Source organism: Rissa tridactyla, chromosome 1, assembly GCF_028500815.1.
Source record: "Rissa tridactyla isolate bRisTri1 chromosome 1, bRisTri1.patW.cur.20221130, whole genome shotgun sequence".
Lineage (NCBI taxonomy): Eukaryota > Metazoa > Chordata > Aves > Charadriiformes > Laridae > Rissa > Rissa tridactyla.
Window position 1 is genome coordinate 60,948,136 of NC_071466.1, and position 21,669 is coordinate 60,969,804.

The 21,669-nt window shown below is 38.5% G+C and overlaps 2 protein-coding genes across 7 annotated transcripts in view; one reads left to right on the forward strand and one right to left on the reverse strand.

Moving 5' to 3' along the window:
- UBAC2 (UBA domain containing 2) overlaps positions 1-21,669 on the forward strand; it is a 106,409-nt gene that overhangs the window by 37,676 nt on the left and 47,064 nt on the right. The window lies entirely within an intron of this gene.
- LOC128908902 (G-protein coupled receptor 183-like) lies at positions 9,222-20,541 on the reverse strand. Of its 3 annotated transcripts, XM_054199900.1 has the most exons (3): positions 20,430-20,514; positions 16,752-16,938; positions 9,222-12,622 (listed from the first exon to the last, which is right to left on the reverse strand). In XM_054199900.1, exon 3 carries the CDS (start codon positions 12,583-12,585, stop codon positions 11,518-11,520), a length of 1,068 nt encoding a protein of 355 aa, XP_054055875.1. In that variant the 5' UTR covers positions 12,586-12,622; positions 16,752-16,938; positions 20,430-20,514; the 3' UTR covers positions 9,222-11,517. The 3 variants fall into 3 exon arrangements, with proteins under 3 accessions (XP_054055875.1, XP_054055865.1, XP_054055882.1); XM_054199890.1 differs by lacking the exon at positions 16,752-16,938 and having other exon boundaries at positions 20,430-20,541; XM_054199907.1 differs by lacking the exons at positions 16,752-16,938; positions 20,430-20,514 and adding an exon at positions 16,331-16,650.

Sequence of the window (21,669 nt, forward strand, 5' to 3'; positions counted from 1 at the left end):
TGCAAGTCATCTGACTTCCTACAGTCAGTGGTTATAGGGAGATAAAGTAATGTTTAAAAATAAAACATATATATTTTTGCAAGGATCATTTCCCACTGGCTTAAGTTGCTAAACCTGCTCGCTTCTGGGTGGTTGAATGGCAGTGCCAGAGCGAGGAAAGCGATGGGAACGTGTGGCTGGAAGGCAGAACGGGGTCTTTCTCCTTCCCTTATTCTGCTTACCGCAAGATTCACAGTTGATTGCTTCAGCCCAGGTTCAGGTGCTTGAGGTTAGGGCATGTGTTGCTGTAGAGTCAGTAACCTCTGCCAGAGGAAGGGGGCAGGTAGGGTAGAAGACCATAAACTCTGAACTGGGGTTCTCTGCAGTTTATCACACCGAGGCCTGATTTTAGTAACTGTAAGAAGAAACCAAAAAGTCTTTATCAGCCAAAAGCTCTACCCTGCACAAAGCTGTGCCATCTGAGATATCACACTGTAATAGCAAATGGATAATCAGCTGTTTCTTAACTGGTGTCAGGATTTGCTGAGGATTTTGAGGTTTTTTTTTTGAAATGCGGCAGTGCTCCATTTTCACAGTAATTAGAATGCTTACCTCTGCATTGCAGTTGGGATGTGAAGTCTATCTGCTATCGCACCTCTCAGATGGGCATGCATGCGTGCACACAAAATACACAGCTGGGTAACATTATTTAAGAGGATGAAAGCAGGGGGAGGTAATTTGACAAAAAGTATTACCAGTGGTTGAATGTCTCTGGAAGCAAAGTGGTACACCTCTGAACGGGCTTCCGTGAGATGAGCTGCCCTTTTCAAATTCAGAGAGTACTAAGTGGCACTTGTATTTGCAGGCTGTCACCACTTTCACACTTACCTTTTTTAATTGCTTTTATTAAGTGGAAAGTACCAGGCAAGTCATTATTAGATATCTGTGAACTAAGTGTAATTATTCAGATTGAAAATGTGTTTTTATTTAAGGGGAGAGAAGCTGGTCATCCCTGCAGCAGGATTAATCTTTGCAGTCAGTATTCCACAAGCAGCTTATGGAGGTAAACATTACATATGGCTTTGCCAGCTTGGCTAAATATTGCCAGCTGTCTTAACACTTTTTAAAGATAAATGAGCTGTAATTGGATTTACGTACTGGGTAGTTTTTAACAAGGGCTATTAGAAGAAGCAGTAATTGTTATGAAGACACTGCACAATAGGCATATTATTATGAGACGTTGCATCTCTCTGAGTGACTTAGTATTTGTCTATAAGAATCAGGGTAGCAGATTAGAGGGAAACGTGCTTTGATGTGACGATTCCAATTATTCTTATTAAGTGTGAGGAAACAGAAACGGTAACGAAGTTTGGGTTAAGTTGGCCTGGGGTGGGGGTAGAGGGTTATGCTAGTGAGAGTTACTTTGCACCAACATTGTGAACTTTTAAAAATTAAATTGAAAGAAGAGGAAAGATAAATTGATTACTATCTTTTATATTTCTACAAAACTTTCAAAAATAAAACCAGACACTATTTTTGTCTGCAATAATACACTTTTTAAAAATAAAATAATTTAAAATTTCAATCAGATGTTTTTTCTCCGTACAGCCAGTTTCTCTAGGAGTGGAAAATATTTGTTTCAACAGAATTGTAACCACTCTGATGGTAATCTTTGCTTCATGCCTGTTGCAAAATATTAAAAAGTTAAAACTGAAGCCAAATGAGGAGAACAAATTTCATTTGCCCGGTCTTGTTACCAAAGGCCAGCAAGTGTTTTTTGAGAAGCACAGGTAAGAGTATCAAATAGTAAAATCTTAAGTTTTCAAATTAAGAGATATTTTTATTTCACCAGTTTGTTCTGAACAAATAAAACACAAGTTTATTTAGCTTCTGAGGTATTTGTGGTTTTGCTGACACTAGGATTTAAGCTTTTAGGTATGAAGCACAGAAATCACTAAAAATGTTTAGCCATTTTTCATGAGTTTGTGTAGCATTAATTGGTTTTTATATTTTTATGTGTTTGTTCCCATCCTAAACACCCTAAAAGGTGGGAGTTTTTTCAAATTCATATTTTAATTCCTTGTTTTCTTACAACCACTGCTTCATTACCGTTTTTCTCAAAGGAAGCACTGCTTGATTCTCTCAGATTTTAGAATAGCTCACTGTTATGTTCCCCATGACTAGTAATTTGTGTGCAGTTTTTTTCTTTATTATCCTTTGCAAAGCCCTGTCATTTGTTTGTCCACTTTCATTCTGCTCATAACAAAAATTCAATAATTTAAGTTTTTTAACATAATCACTTTGGTCTTTTTTATTTGAAAGAATACTTTTATTTTGGAGAAAAAGAATTATGAATCATCTTTTCTCCTGCTCATGTTGGCAGTTGGAAAAGTGATAAATTACTAAGTGTTTTCCACTGAGGAGAGGACAGGTCTTTCTGGATCCCAGTAAGAAAGGCATAAAACTTGCAAGGCAGATAACTATTAATTAATAGCCCATAAATGCCAATAGCAAGTTAGGAAATCTTTCATCTCTTCTGATGAACCTTCTGGGAACCTCGAGGTGTTACAACATTGGCTGGACCTCTGGTCAGGGACAGCACACAGCGCAGATCCCATTCATGGTGAGGTTCACCAGTTCTGAGATCACTAGTGTTCCTCTAGGGTCTTGCTCGCAGTACAGATTCATCAGTCACTGACGGAATCAAGCTGGGAGCAAGGACTTAGCTTTTAAGACTATGTTGGACAACGTACTCTCTTATTCTTATCTCATTAATCAAGCTGCAGTCCCAGAACTGTTGTGTATGATAATTCACATGAATGAGACAATACACTGTGCGTATACTTAAGATTAAATGTGCATTGACTGCACATTGAGTAATTATGTATTGACTGTCTATACATTGATTTATTATACCATTGATTAGATATGCCTTGATTAAGTAGCAGTCATGTAGTATCCATGATACAGAGGCATACACCTTGATTAGTGGTTATGTGGATCACTAACTCTTCACAGAATAGTCATCCACTGCTAGCTACTACAGTAGATAAAAAAATAATTATTGGTAAGGTTAATTCTGCAATTGCAAACATTTTGGTTCAAAGTACTGCTGATTTTCTGGTTTCTTATGGATCGAAGAAGTACTGCTGTTCAAAGCAAAGGTCACTTAACTAAAGTAAAATTTCCTTTATAGTTCTGAGGGGCTCTGCAGTTCTTGGTGCATCTCACTGGTACACCCTGACATTCTTCCCCTCCCACTTGGCCACTGCTGTCATTGTCCTGTGTGTGGAAGAGTCCTGTTGTGAGCAATTGAGTTATATCACCAGATCAGATGGAGTGTAAATCATAGTTCTTACTTACTTAGCCTTTTTTTTTTTTTTGGAGACGCTGATGAAGTTGGATAAAACTGTTAAAAGCAGGTAGCAAAAACTTCTTCCACCAACATGTCTGTGGCCAGTGAGGCGCGTTTGTTTCCTGTTTTTTGTTCGTGACAAGAAAATGGCACCTTGTGAAGAAGCATTAGAATCAGGTTTCTGACAAGTAATTTCAGAATTCAGGCTCCATCTTTATGCCTTGCTAATTGTAGCTATTTTGACAGAGGATGTAAATTAACCAATAAAGATTGCTCAGTCTTAGAAAAACTGATTAAAACATTGAAGACAAATACCACTCTTTTTTTTTTCTTTCTTTTTTCCTTTTTTTCTTTAAGTTGTAAAGACTATCTAGGCCATATGACAATGAGACTTCATCTGTGGTTAAAATACATTATGTTACTAACTCTTTATTGATATCTTTTACAAAAATCTTTTTTATGAACACTTTGAAATTACAGTTAATAATTTAGTTTCAGCAGGAATTTGCAAGTTGCAGCACAAGAAGCACTGCAAAGGGATATATGATGGCAGCGTGGTGCTTGACTGCTTGAATAGAGATGCTGAGCTGTACAGTAAGTGCCTCCGCTATTAGGAAGGCAGGGGCGTAGCCAGGGGAATTAATTTTTCCAAGTTCAGTTACCACTCGCAGTGGAGGAAATGTAGAGACCTTTTATGGAGGCAGTAAAATCAGTTCAGACAACAGGAGGCATTTCCCTGACCCTAGGCTCTCCATCTACAGTGGTCCTCAGCTAGTTGCTCTCAGCCACGAGCTTGGCCTCTGTAGGTTTGCCTAGCTGTGGTCAGCTCTCCCTGCGCTCCTGGGTATGGAGGGACTCCTCATGGCCAAGGGCATGGGATGCGGGGGCTAGCCAAATGGCTGGAACAACGTGGGAGAAAAGCAAGGAGGGGCAAAGAGATGGCCTGGCTGTGCCCAGAGTTGTAAGCTGCTCATTTTGCCGTCTTCCTTGGCGCTTGTGGTCACTGGTGCTGCTTGCCGGTGATGATGTGCAAGCACGCTAGTTTTAGAGCGCCAGCTTCTGGGTTAAGAGGACTTAAAGAGGGAAGATCCTTTGCTTAATGAAATTAATAGAATGTAATCTGTTACATCAGTAATTTCAGATAGCTTGATTACTATTATTTTTTTCTTTCCACAGAACTGAGATACTTTCTTCCAGGTCAGATTTTTAATAGTGACATCCAATGTGCTATATTCTAGCCACCCTCTTTCTAGATGTCCTATCTGATCATTTATGTCAGTTTTTGTCTAGAACAAAGTCACTAGGAGAGAGCACAAGATGTTGTTAAGGGTTGGGGATATGAATGTGAAGCTTTACCCTTTGTCCCTTGTTTATCATAGATGATGTTGTTATGTGTCTATCCTAGTAGCTAGCCCTGACACATTTAAAATAGTTGCTTTGCGCTCATCTGAGTGAAGGAGTAAGATTCTGATGGGTGTTTAGCTGTTTCAAATAGCTGGCATTTCGAATACACTGTATTTATTTTTTAAGGGACAAAAAAAAAAATTGTCTCAGAGTTGTCTTTATAGTCTGATAACTTGTCAGGAGTCCAGGAGTCTTCCATTGTCTCTTTCTGTCAAAAATGCCTCATACATGCAGCTGGCAGGAGTGCCTCATCTCTTCCTGTTCAACTGGGGACAATGGCAGAATTGCTGTAACTTTCCACACACAGAGGTTGTGATATTAAGGTTTCATCAAGTTCGTAGCCCCTTAGTATCGGCAGATGCTGATAAAACATTATCTGTCTGCTTTGTAGGCTCGTAAGTTGAGAATAATCAGTTTTCAGCATCTCTATATTTAAAGTAGGCTGGCTCAGAGTGCCTCCTGCTAACTAACCACAACTTCCCTCGAAAGTTACGTGCCACAGGAAGGATGAAACTGCTAAGTCTAGCTTATTAGAGGGAGGAACATAGCTCTCCTTGTGCATGGTATAAGACAATGTATACTTTTCTGGAGGGGATAGGATAACCACAAATGTTGCTGCCTTCAGAACAGGTGCAAAACTTGCTATTTTAATTTAGCTCTTTGCACAACATCTGTCACAACTGAGGAAAAGAAAAGAGGAAGAGGAGAAACTCATATTTTTGCACTGAGGAAAAATGAACACAGCTTTTTGGAAGGAAATCTAGGCCATGTCTTGACCTTTCTTTATTTTAGGAGGATGCTAATGACAGCATTTTGATAAGGGCTTAAATAGAGGACAACACTAGAAGATTCTAAAGTTATATTATTTGCTAGTTTTACTGCAAGGCCATTGAGTTTCACATTGCTTTCTTGTATAACTTAATCAAGAGTTCTGACCAAATTTGTTAGTCATAGAATGACACAGGTTGAAAGGAGCCTCTGGAGATTGTCTTGTAGTGCCAACCCTGGTAGTGCCAATTTAATCAGGACTGTGTCCAGTCAAGTTTTGAGTATTTCTAAGAAGACAGATTTCATAGGCTTTCTGTGCAATCTTTCCCGATGTCTGACTAACCTCGTGATAAAAAAATGCTTCCTAATGTTTAGTTGTTCCTTGCTGCAGCTTGTGCCCATTACTGTGTGTTGCCATCTTTTCTGTACACCTCCCCATTAAGCAGTTGAAGGCAGTGATAACATTTTTTCTCAGTCTTCTCTCTCTAGGCTAAAGCATCTCAGCTCTTTCAGCCTCTCCTCCTGTAGCATGTGCTGCAGCCCCTTCATCCTTTTTGGTGGCTCTCTGCTGGATATGTCAGTATCTTTCTTGGACTGGGAAGCCCAAAACTGGGTATAGGACTCCAGGTACGACTTCACAAGTTCTGAGTGGAGGGGAAAGGTCACTTCCCTTGACATTCTTTCCAACACAGTCCTATACACGTTTGGCTATGAGGTCACATTACTGACTCCTTTTGAACTTGTTGTCCGCCAGCTTTTTTTATGCCAAGCTGCTTTCTAACCAGGCAGTGCCCAGCCTGCACTCTCATGTGGGGTTATTCCATCTCAGATGCAGGGCTTCGCGTTTGACTTTGCTGAACTTTATGAGTTTCCTGGGAGACCATTTTTCCAGACCACTGAAGTCCGGTTCTTCTTTATTTAATGTGCCTGAGCAAGGTTATCCAAATTTGGAAGTCGTGGGGCAAGATCCTAATTCCCAGACTTACCTCTATGCTACTGTGGTAGGAAAAGTAAATCAGCACACCGTTGATCTCCCCATGTGTAGAGATGCCCTGTTCTCTTCTGCCATCCAGCTCAGACACATTGGATTTGCATTCTTTCTTTGGACTTACCTTCTTTCCTTCCTCTCTACAATTTGGATGAAGTGGTGAACAGTTTTGATCTGACTCTCGATAGGAGAAGGGCCTAGATGACTTGAAGGAAGGGGATTTGATGTAGGTCTGTAAAATCACACGTAATGCGGACAGGGTAAATAGGGAATCACTGTGTTCACTCATTTCTAGTACAAGAAGCAGGGGACTTCAAATGAAACCAACAGGTGTCACAAGCGAAAGAAAATGTCTGCTCACACCATGGATAGTTAGACTGTGGGACTTCTTGCTGCAAGATGTTGCAGGCACAGAAATTTTATTTGAGTTCAAAAAGGGGCCAGACAGGCTGATGGAAGAAAAATTAATTGAGGACTGTCCTGTGCAAAGATGAGACATCTGCCTCAGGACATCCGAAGTTAGACACTACAGGAAGCCAAGAGAGTATTCTGAGGGGAAAAAAAAAAATTGAGGAAATATGTCTGAGCATTTACTACACAAACAGCGATTCCCCTGTTTTTCTTTACAAAAGGGCTGCAGCTTGGCTGAGTTCATTTTGTACCATAGCCTTAGTCTGCAGGCTGTGGCTTAGCCAAGACTATATTAGGAAATACTTCACTCAGAAGAATTGGATGGTTTTTAGTGATTCTTGGTGTCTGTTGACCTTGTCTGTATTGAGCCAGCACAGCGGGATACTGTAAGATACAAACCTTAGTTTGTCTCAAGTTCTTCCCCTGCTCTGTACCACAAATGTGGAGACAGAAGAGACAGAGTACGTCACTGCTTTTCAGTTCCTCCAAAATTGGTCATGTAAGGCACAGCTTTTCTTCAGTTGCACCCCATTTTTCTTATCTTGCAGGCTGTCTCATCGTTTCCTTCTATTATTAGTCTGTTCGTTCCTTGCTTACCTGTAAGCTTTTGAGTTTGAGAACAAAGATAGTCTTTAATGCAACATCTGTTTAGAAAAAAAAACCCAAACACAAACTCCTCTATTTTATTCCTTGTAATAATGAGCTTCCTGCTTTAAGAGGGTTTATTAACCACCTTCAGGAATCGTGTTATTTGTGGTAGTGTGTTTACCATTTTGGACAGTTGCTGTCTTTTGCTAGGAGATCACCATGTTGCTGAGACGTTCCTCATCTGCATAGCTTTCAGGGCCAAAGCCAAAAGAGTCAGGCAGCGATGCCTTGGGGAATACTTGTCCTCTTCTGCTGGGACTGTAAGCCACAGAAGATTGTGTTTTTGATCTCCACACTTTGAGTTAGGCTTCAATATCTTCAAACCCAAGGTGGCTGAAGGAACCTGTCTGAACACTTGCAGTAGTACTCCTTAGTTTTGCATTCTCAGCGAAAGAAAACATGAAGGTACTAAATGCTCTTTTGCTGAAAATGCATTTCTGTTCCGGGTTTTTTCACATGATGCACCTTCACTTTGTCATGTGTTCAACAACACGTGTCTATACAACTTTCTTTTCTGGACTTGGAACAGACACAGCCAAAATGTACCATTTGACCCCCATCATCATTTTTATTTCTATGTGCTCTGTCATATTTCCTACCAGGTAAGATTTGAGAGAGATATCAGCAGTGGACACGTAGTCTAGGTGGAGTCCTCTTAGCAACTGCCCTAGCCCTACACTCCAAAGCGTAGAGTTAAAAGATACTCTGTTGTTTTGTCATGAATGCGAGTTTTAAGATCCTGACTGGTCTTCATCCTCCAAAGAGACCCAGTTTCTCTGAAGAACTTCAATCAGATCCTGATAAGGAGCAAGCCATTTGAACCCGCTGCTACTTGTCAGTTGCTTTATTTATATGCGAAAAGGGTGAGTGAGCTCTGGATCTGTATGACCATTACCCAGCCTTTCACGAAGAAGGGGGCATTTCCTAGAACGTATCAAAAGCTTTTGCCAAAGCAAAAGCTCATTTTCTTTTGCAAAGCTCATACTGCTTCAGCCGTATGTTGCGTGGCATGGCATGCTCACGTCTTTTAAGACAGACACATTTGTTATATACTTAGTGTATAAGTAAGAAAAAGAGTATAAGAGGAAAAGAGATACCAGGTATGGCTTTACCCCCTTTATTCATGTCTATGCAGCAGGCAGGAGGAGAGGGACCTGAGGTGTGCCACTGCAGGGAACTGCTATTGTAAAAATACTCCAACAAACAGTACTGGGGGAAGAGTACCAGTGGGATGAATGAATTAGGGCATCCTGAAGAAAATCAGTTGTTTGAGAACATCTGCAAGTTTTCAGTATTACTGCTCTCACTTGCTCCCATGCAGCAGCTTGTTACCATCTCTCTGGTGGTGGCTACCAGCCCCACAGCACGGCTGGGAGAAGAAGTAGGACAGATGCTCTCTGAACAACTTCAATGCAGTGTCCCAGGCCAGCTGAAACCACCACCCCTACTTTTGGCGGTTTCAGATAAGCACACAGAAAAGAGGCTCCTCATTGATACGAGTGTGCACGAGCTGTGAGTGCGTGCGGACAAGTTGTGAGGGGAAGCAATGGCATCAGCTGCCACAGCTATAAATTGTCACTGTCTGTGCCTCTGTTCTTGTCAGGAAGCTGTGCTTATTTTAGCTTGTAAAGGTTTTTATTTTATTGGTTTCTTCAGCATTTGAGAAATATTAAAATAAGGAGAAAAAACCAGCTTTTATCAAACCCATATGTAACTGGACCAACACTCTATGGTTTATTAGAGCAAAACTAGTATTTGGATTTAAAGGTAGCTGTTTGAGAACGTGTTGATGTGATTTATAAAAAAAGTCTAAATTTGAAAATAACAGAATTGCTAATATGAGAAAACAGGGATAGAGAAAGATTTTCAGTTCAGATCTTAACTTTGTTTCCACTTAGAAGAGAACAAGTATCTGCATTATGTGGTGGAGATAATAATATTTGAGTTATATTTTACAGACAAATACTTCTTGCCTTTAAGGTTTTATAATCACAGTTAGATGAAATGCATATCAAAATAAAAAAACACATTAGAATAAAATGAGCTTGTACTGGTGTGATGTTAATAATACGGATATTTTATTTCTACAGCTTCTAGGTATCCATGAGCAGTCTGTCTGTGGCTTTATCAGGTTATCATTTGCTTACTCCAATAGTAACAAATTCTTAAATAATATTTTAAAATAGTTTATTAAAAAGCAGACAAGAACAGAACTGCTATAGCATACAGAATTAAGTAGAACTTCTCCCGTTAGAAGTGATTTTTTCTTACTTCGTTTTTCTGTAGGTGCATAGTGTCTTTTTAGAAAATCAATTTTGACAATCTTAAGTGGTACGAAATATAGGGGGTTTTGCATTTTCTTTCCAATAAGAAAGTAATTGTTAATTTAATGTCTCTGTGCTGGTGTTCAGATATGACCCTTCCATGTTCGCAGGTAGGCAGAGGTCAATGTGAGGAAGGAAGGAACTGCGAAGATGACAAGTGTAACTATGTTTGTTTGACTTCCCCTACAACCTCAATGCCAGAGAGATACAGCTGCAATAAATAACATTTATTCTGACATGTGGCATAGCTGTTACCAGTAATTATTAGGTGTTCTTTGATTTTCCTTTTCCATCACAACCTCATGGTGCAATTACCAAATGCTGTTGGCAGATGAAGGCATATTAATAAGATAAAAGACAAAAGAAGAGACATGGGGGCCAGGAATAAAGTAGGGAAGGAAACTGATACATGACGGAAGGGCACAACAGCAGGAACCCAGGGCTTGCATCCTGGATACTCAACTGGTATTGAGCCGATTCCAGCAGGATGTGTTTAAGTCATTTGGTCTCTTTCCTGGCCCAATTTCACTGTGCCCAAAGGGATCCGAGATACGCTGTGGGAAGGCATGATGGGAAAGCTCGTTCTTTCCCAGCCAATCTGCTGCTCTCATTTACTGATCTCTCGGGTAAACAGCGCTTAAAAAGATGTGGTCATCTCACACCATCAGAATTACCCATTAATTTACTTTTTGACGACTTCAACTGTGAACGCTTGTTCCTGTTTCTAAAGCATTTGTCTTGTGTCCATGTCTGACTTCAGCACAAGTCCTGAAGAACCCTGTATCGCTGCTCTTTTAACTGAAACGGTGCAGTTTTCATATTACAGTCTCTTGCTTCAACTTATTTTTTGTGTTTATAAATAATTTATATACAACTAGAGTAGAGACTCTTTACAATACACACTAGAAAGAAAAGTCCTCCTTTAGGAGAAGGGGTAAAGAGATAATAAACCTTGCAAATATGAGTGATTTAACATACAGGGGATATTCAGTGTGGGGAGAACCAAACAGTTCATTAACTTTTCATCTATTACATTTAACAATGTCATCTATGTGAATTATCCAATAAGACTTTCATGCTCCAAATACTCTAAAATGCAGTTTCACTTCCAAAGGGCTATAAACTAAGCACTTGTGACAGTCAAACGTGCACAGAAATTGTCCATTTTATCTCCAAGTTTGATTCCTTTGCTTGTGTGGCTTAGCTAACAAAGCCATTGCTGTAGTTGGAGCTCAGGTAGAGGTCTTGCAATTCTCAGACGTTCTGGTTGTAGTCAGTGAATTGTAAGCTATTTTTGTTTAATCCTTCCTCAGACACCCAGTTAAACTGTAAATGGAGTCTTTGCTTGAGTTAATAACATCCAGGCATATGTATGTGCAGTACAGAATTGGAACATTCACAGTGGTGCATATTTCCTGGAAAATATAATGAGATCAGTCAAAATGATGCAGCTAGGAAATTATAATGCTGATTTTTCCTGCTGTTCTATGACAATTCTTTTTCAGTCCAACATCACTCCTTGATTTCCTGACATCCTGAGAAAAGGAATCTTACTTAAGCTGCTGTACAGGGAGCACTAAGAGTGTTTTACTGTAGACCCTGGACTTTTAAGCTTCCTTCACTGTGCCATGCTACAGACTTTATTTTTCAGGTAGCTTTCCATTGGAAGATTTTGCAAGTACCATCATTTGTGTTTCTCCCACGTCGCGTGAGCTTTCTTCGTGATGTGACCTGGCAGCGCTTGAAATTGATACGCTCACTTGTCGTCTCAATATTTTCATTACAGTTCTCTTGTATCCTTTGCATGCAAAGAAATAGATGAAGGGATCTAGGCAGCAGTTAAAATTCATCAAAAACACGGTATAATGGAGTGACTTCTGGAAAATTTTATTTTCAGTGCAGGAGGGTTCATTCTGAAGCTTCTTAATCATGTGTTGTATGATTGCAACATGATAAGGGGTAAAGCAGATGATGAACACTATAATTACAAATATGATTGTATTGATGGCTTTTTTGTTTATCCCCGATTTTTCAGTCAGTGGATTTTCCTTAGCTGTTTGAAAAAGTTTGCAGCTAATTTGAGAGTAACAAAATAGTATGATACCCAGGGGAATAAGGTACCCTACTAAACAGGCAGCAAGAAGTATAAATGGTAGATGTGCTATTTTTTCAAAGTTTGGATATTCCATACACGTAGTCCTTTCTTTTTCTTCCTGTGACATGGGTTGTATGAGTAATGGGAAAGTTTGACTAAATACAAGAAACCAGATAAAAACACAAATCCCCTTGGCATATTTAATCCTCCTGATCTTGTATCGGAAGGGGTGGACGACGGCGAAAAACCTGTCAATGCTCAAACACGTCATGAAGTTTACACCTGCGTAGGTGTTGATATAGAACAAGAGGGCGGTTATTCGGCATAATGCTTCTCCAAATGGCCAGTGAAATCCCATGGCGTAGTAGGCTATCCTTGTAGGCAAGGCGATACAGAACAGGAGATCGGAGAAGACAAGATTTGTGGAATACAGGGTAGTGGAGTTGATCTTCTTCCTGTTTTTAAAAATGACGGTGAGGGCAATGGTGTTTCCAAGCACCCCAAGAATTAAGATTGAGCTGTAGAAGACAGACAGTAGTATCCGTGCTGTATCTTTGTGCTCATATAAGTCACAGGTGGAACTGTTTGTCTCAAAAGCTGTGAAAGCGTCCATTTCTGTAACCACTGTTGTTGCAGGAAGCTCAGTAGACCTAATATGAAAAAAAAAAAAGGAACGTTTTGTAATGAAATGTGGATAGAATTTGCTCCATAACAACAGCCAACCTCTGTTGCAAAAGGCAAGATTGTAAAAAAAAATTGAAATGAAACTTCATTATGGTGAAATACTTTTCAAGGCTCCTTCCGAAAACAAACAAACAAAAAGATGGCTCTTTTTGGCTTTTTTTGTTTTGACCCCAATTCCTTCTCTCCTGAAAAAAATAAGACAGGAGGCAAAACAATAAACAAAATCTAGTGTACTTGGAAAGTGAAGTTTATTGATGGTCAGGAGGTGGGAGACTGTTTAAATCAACCTGAGAGGAAAAAGGAGTCTGAAGAAACCACATGGTAAAGGATCATATGAAGGAACCAAGGGTCAGACAAGCAGAAAAAAATCTTTCAGATGTGTTTCAGTTAACTTTTAGGGAGTTTTTGTTTCTAACAATTCATGTTGTGATGGTTTAACTTGTTTAGAGAAACTAAATTTTTTTTTCAGCATTCTTATAATAATTCAGCTTGTTTAATAGTAGTTTTAAGAATTGGCTTCTGGAATCTAATTTAAATATTGTTACGTACAGAAATTCTTAAGACTTTAGTCAGTCTTTAGTGGTGCTGCAAAAGAGAGATAATCCAGCTGAAATATTTCACACGTTTTCAGTTTAGTAGATCTTTGAAATTGTTTAACCTGCACAGTCAGAAGTAGCATGGAAGAGCTGCAATGCAAAGTGGCAGTGATTCGGGGGACTTAAAAATATAAAAAATGATCCAGCAGAATTTCAGAAATGGAAAGGACCCCATCCTGTTGATATTGCTTCCAGTGCAAATTATTTCTTAGGTGTGTTGTTACCTGACAGTTGGATAGTGTAACCATAAATGTTGGAAAGGATAGGGCATCTAACGTTACTCCTTGGGCAGCTGTTCTGCAAAATTATGGATTAAAACAGCATTTAAAACAAGATCTCTTCTGCTTTAATGCAAAATACTATCTGGAGAGAAAAGCTGTTGTAACCTGAGTTTTAAGTCTGTCTGGTACCTTTAATTTAAAATTTCTATGTTATTTCTGAGGATCTGCCTTTCAACACTCAATATTTACAAACAACTGTAACTTGTTGTACATTAAAAAAAAAGTCTTGCTGGAAAGTACTTCTCAGTTTTAAGGATTTTAAGCTACACACTTTAGAAAGTATTCATTATCTTTTTATTAACTTGTGAAAGCATTAAAAGATTAGTATCTTCTTTCATCTTTTGAGGAGATTGTCCTACTTATTTCAGGTTGTTCACAATTAGTGTACCTGTAACATCTACTGTATTATAAGCCAATCTGGAGAGATTAGCAGGGGTGCACAAGGTTCTCTGTATACAGTGAACCTGTGGATAGCGAATGATGTGTATTAAAATACATGAATGAGTTATATTACGTATGTTTAAGGAAGAAATTTAGCATCCAGGTAGTATATGAAGTCTATATTTGCTGTGTTGCACAGGCAATAGGAAAGACAGGTAAGTGATTTCTGACTGATAGATGTACAATGTTCTGATTTTTTTGATACCCATGAAGTATGTACCATGTGTCAAGAGGTGGGAATACTGCAGTCAGGGTTAGAAGTCAAATCTGAACTGGGATGTTTGTGGTTTGAATAAAGGGATTAAACAGCAACTCCAGCTGTAGCGCAGTGGTTAATTCTGCATTGTTTATGGTATCTTGGTGGTGGTGTGTTTGATGATTGATTAATACAGTAGTAATTACCCTGAGGATAATTCTGGTATACTTTCCTCCTGTTTTGTCTTTTTCTTTACAGAAGTGTGTAGGATGGCTCTTGTTTTACGTAAGTGTAACAGACTGCTTTTTGCAGAAAATGGTGTGGGCACCTGGATAAGAATCAATAAGATATTTTGTTTCGTTTCTCATATTTAAATGCTTCTGATTACTTATTCACACTCCCAGCATGACATCTTCCTTGAAATTTAGGTAAAATAATTTTTTAAACTTATGTACGGAAGAATAATCTAACATTTATGATAAACAGTTCTATTGCAGTAACTAGCTACAGCATATTAACTGCCTAATTGTATTTTCACTGTAAAGTTGTAATAGTTTGGGTTCATAAATAATAATCTGCATAATTGTCATGTCCATTCTTTTGACTTTCTATAAATGTTTGTAAAATGTAGAATAAATATTATACAAATGCATTTAACTATGGTTTAGGAAAAATTCTGAAATTTCAGTGATTTTTCTTTTTTTTTTTAATGTCAAGAGTAGAATTTCATAAAACTCACATTAGTAGGATCTTTAATGTAACAAATTACTCTGTTGCTCAAACTAGGATGTTCACCCTCACATAGAACCATGGCTATATTGAGGAGTCTTAGCTGAGAGAGTGTTTGTGTCCATCCATGGTGCCAGCAGGGATATACGTGGGGAGCAGTTCCATGGCAGGACAAACTGGCCACCAAGAGATGAGAAGAAAACTGGAGGACCACAGCTCTTGCACCTTCTGGGGCAGCGTGCACGTCAGCTAAGCTGTGCTCCTTTACGGAGGATGTCAGCCGGCTCTTCTGCCAGCTGTGGGAGTCAGCCCTGAGTGGGGAAAGTGTTCTTTCTGATCCTCTGTTATCCCCCAAATATCTTGACTGTTAATATAGGGAGCACATTTTATAATACTCTAGATGAGTATTAGTATTTTCTCTATATGTAGGTATGTATGGGCATTTTTGAGCAGTCACCGTAGTGTCTAGGTGCTATATTACCTGAATATATTTAATTTTATTTTTTAAAAAAAACAACCTCAAGATACTGTATCTGGTTTGGGGCCTAAACAGATGATAAAGCTGCTGGCATCTGACAATTTAATATGCATCACCTAAACTATGCTAACTTCTTCGTACATCTGAGCTCTTACTGTTGTTGGATAAACTCCATTCACCTCAGCAGGTATTTCACTTTTTCTGGTCAATCTTGAACAGGGCTGCTTTTAAAAAAACCACTTTCTTCCTAAAAAGTGTGCAGACTATTAAGTAAAACAAGACCTTTTTCTTTGAGTCCTATTCCTTGTGTCAGGTTGCGGTTTATTTCTTGGAAGCGATCCTCAGTGATGAGCTTATTATATTTACAGAGCATATGCCATCCTCTACAGCATGTAACTGAAAAAACAACAGCACGCCCATTTTGTGTACTTTTCCCGTGTTTTGCATTCTTTGAGGAAAAATGGAGAATGTTACCTCCTTACTGCTGCAAACCTCAAACTAGGTGGACTTGATTCTTAGTGATTTTAATGAGCTGTGTGACTGAATATCTTAAGAGAACATGGCCATTTAATGTCATGAATCCAGATGCATTGTCGAAGCTATACTCTAGAACCGCTACCAGAATGCTTGCTCTTCTAGGTTGTTGGATTGAATATCCCTCCCCAGTGGCTTTCTGAGTTTATTAACAATAGTAATTTAAATTACATCTTTGAAAAAAAAATATATTTCATTAATTTACTTTACCAATTTAATCATTTTAGAAAACATTGCCACAATTTTTTGGCATAGAGGTACATGTGAAATTTTAAGGCATAAATATTTGAAATTACTCTCTTCATATTGGTATTGTAAAGAAGGTTCTTCAGATTTTTACTTTTTCTGGAGTCTGCAGACACACAATGCTCAATAACACAGGTGTAGGAAGTTGTAGTGCAAAGAGACCCTTTACTCACTTAATGTGACGACTTCTAATATCCAGGTTATGTTATTATTTTAGTTATTTGTGTATAGATTCCACTTACTCTTCATCTAAAGCATATTTTCCAAAATGCTGTTTGGTCTTGATGTGGAGAGCTGAAGAGAAAAAGAATTAGCTATTTGTATTGTATTTTTTGGTCAGTCAGCCTCCCTGTTAAAAAATATGTGGGTGTCTCTTATTTCAATTTCTCTAAAATTAATTTGCAGTTGCTGTTTTTGTGGAGCCTTTCCTCTTTATACAATCCCATGGTTTTGGCAATTCAAGGTGAACTTGTCAAATGTCTCACCGCAAGGCAAAATAGTCCTGTGACATCTGTTCTAACCCCAGCTTAGTCCCACGCGGGAGGTGGGGTTTCAGACGCCTCCTGGTATTGGTGTACCTGGCAGCATACTCACCACTCGCCCCTGCTTTTTCTGCTCGGTTGATTAGGTGTCCAAGATAGTTGTGTAGCATTGCTCTGCAAGCTTGGGATGTTAGTTCATTGTGATCCCGGAGTACTTTTCAGATTCACTGTGTCCTAGGATATCTCCAGTCTAGGGGCATGGCCAATGCTTTCTGCTTCTACCTGGCTGGACCTTACACCTGGGAGAGTTTAAAATTAATTTTAATATTGTGCCCAGGCTTGCAACCAGCGTAGGTTGTTCTCTCTCACTTGCCATTTCAAGTCTTAGCATTGTATTTGCTTTCTGACCACCAATGGAAAAAAGTTTTTCTTTAACCAATCACTTCATGAGATTTGATAGTTAGCCAGCTTTTAATCTATTCTGTGTGCTTTCTTGGTGTTTGATAGCAAAAGTATCCACTTGTGGAAAAAAATCACAGTACCGTTGTCAAGGTGCTTAGAAAATCTAGCATGTCTGAAATCTGTGCAGGTGCCTTTCTAAGCCAATTTTGTAATTTCATCAAAGAAGGAAAGTAAGTTGTTTTAGATGATTGTTTTTCTGTTAAAATGTTCAACTGGCATTATTCATTTGTTTTACATTTATACTGCAGTATGCAAGAGCCCAGCTCAAAGTAAAGTCCCAGTGCAAAAGGTGTTAAATGAACAGAATGGTGTCCCCAGGCTGCAAGTACTACATAACCCAAAGCCCTGATTCGTAGAGATGTTCATGTATCACGAGCTTTATATATAGGATCGTAATGTTACATACATTTAACTATTAATAAGGATAGACTTAAGCTATGAGCCAGCAATTGCACTGTGGCAACCTTAGATTACGTGGGTTTGGATTATGTACAAGCACTGATACAAAGCTCACTCTCTCTCTCTGTATGCTAAATGAGGGGTTTTTTTCTTGTTCTCATCTCTTGCTTTTGCTGAAAGAGCACCATCTGTCTTTTCAGCAGAACAGGGAACGTGTAAAAGGCTTTAACTAGGTATTGTAATCTAATGTGTGATTTGCCTGCCTCTCTTCATAATTTTCGTTCTTTGGAGGTGAATACCTGGTCCATCTGCCCAGTAGCTAATTTAAGAGAGATACCAATTAAATTCTTGGGATGGCACAGCAGATCATTGTAAAGATCTCTCCTAGGCTCTGTACATAGTTTGGTTTAGTCATTTCGAGAGGGATGAACAGTATTTCTTTAACACACAGTATTGGGGAATGATGCTGTTCATGTATGTGTGAAGAGTATAAATGAGTTAAAAGGCTTAGTCGGGATACTCCTCTTTCCCTGCAACACCTGACTTGAGGATTTACTTAGTTTACAGTCCTCTATAGGCGTAAACTGTGTAAGTCTTCCAGCATTTAAAAACAGTAGAAGATGGGAAATATACAGTGCTCTCATTGTGTAGGGTTTTTTTTTCCTTAATCTCTAAAATTAATTGTTTTCTTTTGACCTTGACCACTCATATTTACTGTTTGAATGTCTAATTTATCATAAAAATGATATTTGTTGTAGAATGTTTTTTCTGTTTGAGAAAAAGGCTCGATTCCACTAAGTTGTATATGTTAAAAAGTGTGCGTGTTAAGTCCCATAGCAGACTGCTTTGTTAATAGAGAAAGAACATATAGCAAAGGTATATATATCTTGGTGCATCTATTGGCAGCTTGGGAAGTACATGTGGCTTAATAAAAGTTGAGGCAAGAGACAGGCGTGTCCTAAAGCTTCCTGTTTCTTTCTAAAACCTTAACACTCGTATGCTTCTAATGCATTATGTTAATTTACCTTTTTTCAAAAGCTGTTGAGTTTTGTGTCCTAAATGACGACGAGTAGGCCTAATGACCTGAAGAGTGAATCCTCAGGTCGCAACCCACAGCTAATTTTGGTGAGATAGTTTCCAGGCTGCTGCTTCCTTGGTGCAGACCCAGCTTTGTTGGAGTACTAAAGCCAAATTTGTAAGCCACTCATCAGAGAATCCCAAGTATGCATTTCATGAATGAAATGGTCTTAATGATGGCTATGAAGAATTACAATATTAAGTGCCTAACAGAATTTGCACACACTGTGGGGTCTTTATGGTCCTAGATTTATCTATTACTATAGATTTTGCAAAGTTGTATGACGGTGCTCAAAAATTTGGTGCTCAAAAATAATAGAAGCTACAGTAAGCAAAGTGGAAATAAAGAAGTCAAGTTGCAATGCTGCATAACTAGTTAAACAAAAAGTGGAAGTCATTTGAAGTGTACATTCTTGCTCTTATCTGGTGGATCTCTTTCCAAATGTGATCCGTCTTATCAAAAGTGTGAGAATTATCTAACATAAATCATCTCTGCCAAACATGCATGTTAATGTGAAGAGCCGTGCTGATGCTGAGATGATTAACCTCCCTTCAGTTTACTTGCCTAAGTGTACTAAATGTAAAAAGGAGAGAGCCTAAAATATAGCAAATAAACAACCCAAAAATCTAAGCCACTTACAATTACATTTCTGCAAGCAGAAATAAAAAAGGGGTCAAATAACAATTTGTATTTTAGTACTAGAAAACATGCACACCTTCTATATTATTTTTTTTCTGTGTGATATGGAATCTGTACAGGTACAGTCATTAATTTTAGGGATTAGGACTTCCGAACTCTATCTTAAATTTATTATTCATTACACATATACATACTCTTCAGTCTTTCAAATGGAAAGGGATGAGATTTGAGCTCTTAAAGACTAATTGCCAAGTAAGTTTTCCATTCCCTTGTCCCTTCAGGAGGAGCCAGGAAAATGTTAGACAGACCTCTTGTATTCTGTGCTCAAAGGCATGCATGCCGTCTTTGTTTCTTAAGATAAATTATAGTTGAGTTATTGTCTGTTGAACAGTTTTGCCTTATTTTGCCAGTATATTAGGAAAAATGGATCCTTTTTAATTGGTAAAATGTAAAAAAATCATATAACTTGTGCTATTTCTTTGGGTTTGTGGCATAAAGGTAAGTAATAAGGAGAAAGGTGTTTGGTGACTGTGAATCAGAAAAATAATTCCTTCTAAAAACTTTGAAAGAAATGCATGTCAGAAGGTAAAAGAGGAATTAACTCATAAGACTTTGAATTCTTAGAATATTCTGTTGCAATATCTAGATGTGAGAAGAGTGACTGAGGATTTCTTGCGCTGATAATAAAGGCTGTTTCAAAGACAAGGACCGCATGTGATAGAGCAAGCTGTGCATTCACGACCATAGTGCAGATTTCTTTTAAGGCTCTCTCCTAGTATTAAAGTATTCTGGGAGGTTCAGTGGATGGCTTAAGAACTGCAGTGCTTCCCTTACTACTTGTACAGTAGTTATTTCTGTGTTAGTATAATTTAAATTACTACTGCTAAAAAAATTCTCTAAGCTAAAGCAGTTATCAAATGTTTCCCTGTGGTTGTCAGAAGACTGTATTATAAGAAAGGACTTGAAATAACTTCTTGATGCTGCGGGTCAACAGATCCTTTAAATAAAAATTAAGTGGCAGCATATTAATATGTGAACATAAAATATCACAGAATTTCTTCCACGACCCTTGTCTCTCCCATCCAAAGATGACTTATCCTTCCTACCACATGAAAATATTCAGTATAATGCAAAAAAAGAAATAATCTTTCTGGAATTGTTTGCTGTTGTACAGCGGGGAAAAAAAAATAATTAATTCTTTTCTGTACTTACATATCTGTAGCTTCTTGGATCCTCTGAGCAGTTAAGGGCATTAGCAGGATGGCTTGACTGCGAAAGTTTACCCTTGCACATTGTTTTCAAGAGTGATTACGTGAGTCTCTTTGTGGGAGGGGTAGGTTTTTTCAAGTGCTTAAAAAAAAAAACCCAACCGTTTGTTTGTACGCCCGTCTTGATTTGCTGCCTACTGTTTTATGGGATGTGAAAGCATCTATTTTTAATCCTTTTACAATTAGTCTGTTCGAAGAGAGTAATTAGAAACAACCCTCCCCGTCCTTCCCCCCCCGACGTTACGCATTACTGACTTTCATAGAAGGGACTTTACCCAGAGGTTTATGTGACTAATTGTTGACCAAATAAAATCCTTGAGTAAAAAACTTTGTTTATATGCTATTTGCATTTAAAAATAACTTAAATTTAGTTTGTACCAAAGAGCTGCATGATCATTACATGTGTTAAAACTGCTTCTTAGTGATCAGATCTGACACAGCACAAGAAAACCTCAGACCTGAGACATACTGAGATGCTGTGTAAAAACTGACATCTTGACAGCCCCTGTGCATTCCCAGCACTGTTTTAGTATCGTAATGATGAGGCTTTACAGAAATGCCCTTTGAAAATATGTGAGGGAGTTGAAGAACTCCGGTGGCTTGAGAGATTAATGAGGATGTGTGCCTTTGTAAGCTGTTCGCTGCATTTTGAGCAAGGATAATAATAATATTAATATTGCTTATGTAAGGTAAATACATTAAAGATAAAAAGCTTTTAAAATATAAATCTGATTCCCCTAAAATGATACTGATAAGAATGGGTGGCTGGAGAATAGGAAAGGAATGGGATGTCAAATTGTGAGGTAATAACCTTGTTTCTGGGTAAAGAACATTGATGTAAGAGTTGAAGAGAGAGAGAGAGTGTGTGTGTGTGTGTGTGTGTTAAGAGGGTTTTGGAGATCAGAGATAGATGGAAAATCCTGTCGTTTGCTGTTAGAGGCTGTGGTTGAGAGTTACCTGGGATTTTCCCCAAAAACTCATACTGATCGTTCATGACTATTTATCTTTAAAGTGGCCTCATTTGGTGGCCTGATTTTAAAGACCCAGTGAGTAGGCATGATGATGCTATTTTTGGCAGGTCCACCCCATGCAGAGGGTGGAATGCTTCTTTGAAAATGCCTCTTGGGGCTGTGTTCATGGCACAAGCTGATGTTTGCAGACATTGCGGTGTTGGAGGTGTGCAG